At 42.5% G+C, this 6,451-nt stretch overlaps 1 protein-coding gene across 1 annotated transcript in view; it reads left to right on the top strand.

Annotated features, from left to right (window-relative positions):
- KLHL14 (kelch-like family member 14) overlaps nt 1-6,095 on the top strand; it is a 44,239-nt gene extending 38,144 nt beyond the window's left edge. The window contains exons 5-7 of the mRNA XM_010142509.1: nt 53-211; nt 2,744-2,901; nt 3,362-6,095. Of these exons, the coding sequence (XP_010140811.1) occupies nt 53-211; nt 2,744-2,901; nt 3,362-3,502 (458 nt within the window). The 3' untranslated portion in view covers nt 3,503-6,095. The remainder of the gene's footprint in view (nt 1-52; nt 212-2,743; nt 2,902-3,361) is intronic.
- Nucleotides 6,096-6,451: the final 356 nt, after the last annotated feature.

Below are 6,451 nucleotides of genomic sequence, written 5' to 3'. Positions count from 1 at the left end.
CAGCGCAATGTCTTCATTTACATTAATTAACAGGAGCGTTCTTACTTCGCAGGAGGTGTCCACAATGGAGAGTATGTCCCCTGGCTCTACTGCTATGACCCTGTGATGGACGTCTGGGCCCGGAAGCAAGACATGAACACAAAGCGAGCCATCCACACTTTGGCTGTAATGAATGATCGACTGTATGCGATTGGAGGAAACCATTTGAAAGGTCACATTTTTAATAGCGAAACAGCATTTCAGTGTCCCCCATCTCCTGATAAAGAATATTTTTGTTAGACGGTTATTGTTAAATACATTAAAAACCAGGCAACACAATCTAACAGGACACTTGAGCCAGCAATTTTGAAAACATTTTATGCAAATTATTTTAAAATTATAACAGTACATTAAATATATGAGTAATGAATGCTTTAGATAATAAAAATGGGAGCTTCCATTACTCAAAGGCATGGACAATTTGTCATTACCAAGAATTCAATGAAACAAACAGATTATTCTTTGACCCGAAAGTACCAGCAATATTTTCCTCTGTAAATCATTCTCCAAAATGTGCAGTTAGAGAGAGCCTTATTCAGAGCAACACACAAAAACAAGCTCCTGATTTAATGAAGAGAAAGGAAAAAAACCCTCCAGCCATTAAATATTAGGACTAAGCTCTTTAGATCCCTTTTTAGTATTAAATGTAGCTTGTTAATTATAATTCTTTCTAGAGGTCTCTTGTTTTCATGTTTTGAAAAGGTCTCCTATTAAAAAAACCTACTGCTTAGGCATCTGGTATTTTTGTCCTAATACTGACATGCTGTCGCTCTTACTGCTAAAGAGATTCTGCTTAATCCAGACACTTAGACAAAACGCACAGCTCCTGCTCCTTTGTCCTCTGACAATATTTGTCCGTTTATATTCACATTTTTTTTCTTCTTTCTTGCTTAAAAAAAAAAAAGCCTCAGAACAACAAAAGAGAAAATTGTGATGTTAACTGCTGGTAACACCAGGCCACGTGCCTGGATGGCTCCGGCACCCGAGTCCCCGTGAGGCTCTGAAGCCACATGCTGCTCTTGAAGATGTGAGTGTCTGTGGAGCGTGTGGGGGACGGAGTCTCAGACGTAAATTTTCCCAAATAAATAGTCCTGCTGCATAACTCCCTGCAGCCGAGTGCGGGGCTGTTGTGCCTCTACTCCCCACCCCCAGTTGTGATGGGTGTTCCGAGACTGGACCTTACAGGGTGAAGGGGGTAACAGCTTCCTGCACGCGTGCGGCTGCAAATTTTGTAGAGGTTACAGAGCTCTTCTGCGTTGGCTTTTTCTCCTGCGAAAGTAGAAGTAAACATGTCACAGCCTTCCTACGGCTAAAGCGTGTGCTTTGGTTGGCACAAGCTTGAATTGCTCCCGTCCTGCTTTCTATTTTCTTGTCACCCAGTTACACCTGCCATCCTCTGGGAAAGAAAGAACTTCTAACAAACATTGCGGTTTTGCCTCTGCAACTGTTGCCCGAGGTGCCTTTGCTATGTACGAATTGCCCGCTGTTGCCAGAGGTATTTCACGTCCAGGCTTGTGGAAAGCCAGGGCTGCCTGGGTGAAGGGCTCTTTGGAGAACTGATTTCTTCCGTGCGGTGAAACAAAAGGAGGAGCTGCAAGGAGAGGGAGGAGGGAGGGGACTGAAGTGCAGCCGAAATGCTACAGATCCGGCAGGGAACAGCTGGGCTCCGCGGCAAAGCCCTCCTTTATCTAGCGCTGGCGGTGCACTTACCACACCACAGCTAGTCGTGTGCCTGCTGCAGTTCGTTACGGAGCTTGTGGCACAGTCTGGGTGCACTGCAGTGGCCTTTCTATGGCCCCTTGAAAAATCCACAGCAACAAAAAACTATTTCATCATAGCTATTTGTTCCTGACGTAAATAATACTCTTACAAGCAGCAGCATCGCGAAGTACCAATATCACCAAATTCCCTTTTCCAGAAAATCTAACTGGTCTTTTCTGTCATACCATGACGGAGAAGAGTGTAGCATCAAGTAAAGCAACCCAGGATATTAAGAAAGCCGTAGTTTTGTTCAGTGCTCTGATAAAGAAGGTAGTTTGAGATAGAAAGCTGCCTAAATATTGGTGTAGGAACCAGGGTTAGGTCTTGAAGGTCTCGTCCAACCTAAACAAGGCTATGACTCTATGATTAAATTATCTTGAAAATTGAAACCGGTCCCGAACATCGTGTCTGTCATGCTAAGCACCTTGTCCTTCTGGAACCAAGTGGCGTCAGTTGTCTGAGCTCTGCCTTGACTCCTTAGACTTCGATTTCTGAGCGAGATTTAAACTGTTGGCTTTTGAACAGACTAGATCTGCTGACCTTTGAGAAAGACTGCCAGAACAGTTTTCCCCAACGTGTTCAAACTCACATCAGCACTGGCAGATGAGGAGGAATATTGCTTGAATCTGCTCGCATCGCTGATAGGTTATTACGGAGTGTTACTTTCTGATCTGTTCAGGTTTTATATGTACTTGTAATTTGTAGAAGACTGTAGAACTGATGGTAAAGGCTTTCAACAGATTTATCTGAGCTGAAATAATTAAACATTGATGTCACAGGACATGACTTAAATGTATATGGCACTATCTTCCAGAAGAAAGTTTCACAATGACGTTATAATTGTAATAACTTAATTGTAACTCTAATTTAAAAATCGAAGTCAAACAAATAATAAAACAGTATGTCTTAACTCACATTCTCTTTTCTCAATGTCCTCTTCCAGGTTTCTCCCATCTCGATGTAATGCTTGTGGAATGCTACGATCCAAAAGGTGACCAGTGGAATATCCTCCAGACTCCTATTCTGGAGGGTCGCAGTGGCCCTGGCTGCGCAGTCCTTGACGACAGTATTTACCTTGTAGGAGGCTACAGCTGGAGTATGGTGGGTACCTGCTTTCTGTTCCTTCTGCGCTCTGGTGGCCAGTCCATGTGTTACTCATATGGGACAGAGAGGAGATGAGGGAGGCAGTAGCTGCAGGGGCAGGTTTTGGGTTGGTTTTCAACTTGTGAGAAACGTGGAGTATTTTTTCACCTTTGTGCTTTTCTATTTAGATAAGTTACTGTCAGACTGTATTCGCTGATATGGAGTAATATCAAAATCAGATTAAATTTGTCAAAAGTGGCTGACAGGACTATATGCTTGCAGCTCTGCTTTTAAGCTGCTTGTAAAGGAGCCTGATTCGCAGAGACTGGGTGCTCAGCCCATATGAAAACCAAACTTCTTGGAGGGGTCCTAAATTAGACCTCGAAACCATGAGTCACTTTTGAGCACCTTGAAAGCTGATGTGTGACTTGGATTTTACCAAAGCCACCTTCAATATGACTTTTGTCTTCTACTGCAGGGAGCCTACAAATCTTCGACTATTTGCTATAGTCCTGAGAAAGGGACTTGGACAGAACTAGAAGGAGATGTTGCTGAGCCACTTGCAGGACCTGCTTGCTCAACGGTCATCTTGCCAGCCTGCGTACCGTACAACAAGTGATGGTCAAGGAGCACTGACATGAACACTGATTGCGTTTGGGAAAATAATGACGGGTGACGTAAATATTTTATTAGAACAGGATTCCTGTTAAAAAAAAGCTACCATAATTGACCCCTTATTCCATATTTATGCTTTAGGAGCAAACTAAAAGGAAACAAAACCCAAGTGTTGTCCCATCTCAGATAGATGCCGGTGTCTTACGAAGCAAGTAGCTAAAACACACCGAACATTACACGCTGACAGACTGCCATTCAGACTGATTTTAACTTTTTCCTGCTGCAGAGGTATTCCTCACGTCAAATTTAACTTGGACAAAAATGAAGGCTAACTGTTCAAATGCAGCCTGAAGAGACAAGATCAGTATTGTGCATTGTATCTACCTGCATGTGATCTGTGTTGAAGTCATGAGGATGTTGTTTTCATGAATGCTTCAGAATTCAGATAGTGAAAAGCTCACACCGCATTGCAGAATTGTCTCCTCCTCTGTAATCCTAAGCTACAGCTACTTCACACGCTCTGCAAGCAACACAGCATCAGAAGATTATAAAAGGTAAAGGAATATCATCCAGTTTTTGCACAGCTTGGCAACTAATAACACCCTGCCTCCAAAGTCCCCACGTGTAAGTGCAGCGGAAAGCAGACTACAATGAAGGCCATGCTTTGCAGAGCACTGCTTGCAACAGCAGCTCGGGGATTAGGATCAAATTCTTCTAACCACACTTGTGTAAAGTCAGAGTCATTTCACTGAAATCACACAGAGTGACTGTTTTTACATCAGTATAACAGAAATTTGGTCCTACACCTTAAACTCTGGGTTCGTAAAGTAAATTACCGCTATGACCACTTAACGGAGCACCAGAACCCTTACTTACTTTTCACTAACCTGCTAGGTAGGACCATGCTAGTTGCTTCCAAAGACAAGATGACTGCGTTTAACCCGAAATGTGTTACTTTGGACTCTTAAATGATTATGCACAATTTTGGAGAGACACTGGTAAGTAGTTAAAATACTCCTGTGTGGTTGATCCTAAAATGTACTCTGAAAGATCTTCACTATCGATCCAAAGTGATATGAGGCTAGGCTTTCCCTCCCTTACAGCCTGTGTGGTTATTTACACATTGCAGAGAGAATTCAGAGTGCTACCACGTGGGACCAGTGGCATGTAGGATTCGCTTCATGAACTCGCTAGCTGCTTGCACAAATCAGGCTGTCTATGTTTTAAGCTTATGTCTTTCTGTCCTGGCTTTGCAAAAGCAGTGACAAAACCTGAGCCTGATTCCTCACCACCCTGCAGTTAACATAATCATCTACGCCTCAGTAAAGTATACGCATAATTCTTCCATTGTGGTTTACTGGTGCTGCATCCATTACCCTCAGGACCGTCCGCTTTGCTGGTATAAACCAACATTGCTCCATTGAAACCAGTGGATGTACTTTGGTTGATGTCAGCTCAGAATCTGGCCTTTGACTTGCCTCACTGTAACTGGCTGCACCAGGTAAAAGGCAAAGGAGACTCAGATCCTGCATTTTCAAGCCTGCACATTTCTGTCACGAATAGGACTTAATGCTAGTGCATTAAGCAAGGAGCAGGCAACTACTGGAGGTTGGTTTCTGCTGCAGAGGCAATAGATGGATGGAATAATTCATTATTTGCTTTGCAAAGTAGAAAGAGGGCGAATGTACACAGAAATTACTCTATATATTGATGCTTGAGAGCAAGATAAATAAAGGAGAGCAAATACCGCGGGACTGTTTCTCTCTGGCATCAGTCCGGTTTTATTGCAGTGCAACTCCCTTGCTTGCAGCAGAATTACACAGTTGTAAAATTGGAGTCGTGCGGTAAAGACTCATACCATACAAATGCAATAACCCAACTGATGAGGTAGCTGCGCGCCTGGAAAAAAATTGTTTAAACAAAATAATTATCTGAGGATGCTAATATTTGAATGTGCCGTTGGGGAGTCTTCCAGTGAGCCTCACTAAGGAACTCATAAAGGTGGAGTGTATATCCTGAAATCTCAATCCATTTCTACTATATAGTGCAATCTTAGTTGGTTTTGTATTTATTTATATTGTTCAGATCCAAGGGATCCTTTGTAAAATATATTTGGTGCAATCATGACTTCTTTTTTTCCTTTCCTGTTGAAAGTATATAAATATAAATATATATAAAAAGGAAACCGTTAAGATACTAAATGAGGAAACCTTGAATGACATTGAAGATCAGGATAAGGTCTGCCATTAAACACTGACTGTCACCTGTCTCTACTAAAACGTACCATTTTTAAAGGATATTTGTGGTCCTTTTAAGTGGTTCTTTTTTTTACCAAGATAATTTAAAGATTTATGAGGACTGTATGTAAATCTTTCTATCTTTCAGGAAGGCATGACCAATGAAAGTGCTAACTGAATAAGTCACACCAAGGATGTAAATTTTGTACAGTACTAGACTGTGTAAATGAAGCTTGCTTGTAGGGGGGACACTTTAAATAAAAACTTTATGTACTAATTCAACTGTCTGCCATATTCCTACTTATAAAGTGTATGTATAAATAATATCTACATTAAATTCTTTGGAACTTTTTTTATCATGTAGATGCGTAAACTTCTTTTATTTTGTGGCCATACGTAACAGCCTCATTGTTCTCCAAGTGTCATTACTCAGTGCTTGTAGTGACGCAGTAGCATGTCATGAGTCAGAGTCTGCCCCAGAGCGCTTGTGCCTGGCCTGCGCTTCCAGCAGGGACAGCCCCACCTGTGTGCCCACGGGGAGAGTCTGACCTCAGGAGCCTTCGGATGCGATCAGATGCCGGTGAGATGCCTCTGCCTTGCCCTGCTCTGCGTGTTCCTCTGTCCCGTGGTAACGTAAGTGAAGGGGACACCACTCCGAGAAATGCAGCCTTGCTTTGGGCAATATAATGCTAGTCATGGCAGTTTCTTCCCTTTTC

Source organism: Buceros rhinoceros, unplaced genomic scaffold, assembly GCF_000710305.1.
Source record: "Buceros rhinoceros silvestris isolate BGI_N320 unplaced genomic scaffold, ASM71030v1 scaffold21040, whole genome shotgun sequence".
NCBI classification, from domain to species: Eukaryota; Metazoa; Chordata; class Aves; order Bucerotiformes; family Bucerotidae; genus Buceros; species Buceros rhinoceros.
This window is presented reverse-complemented; position numbering and strand designations above follow the sequence as displayed.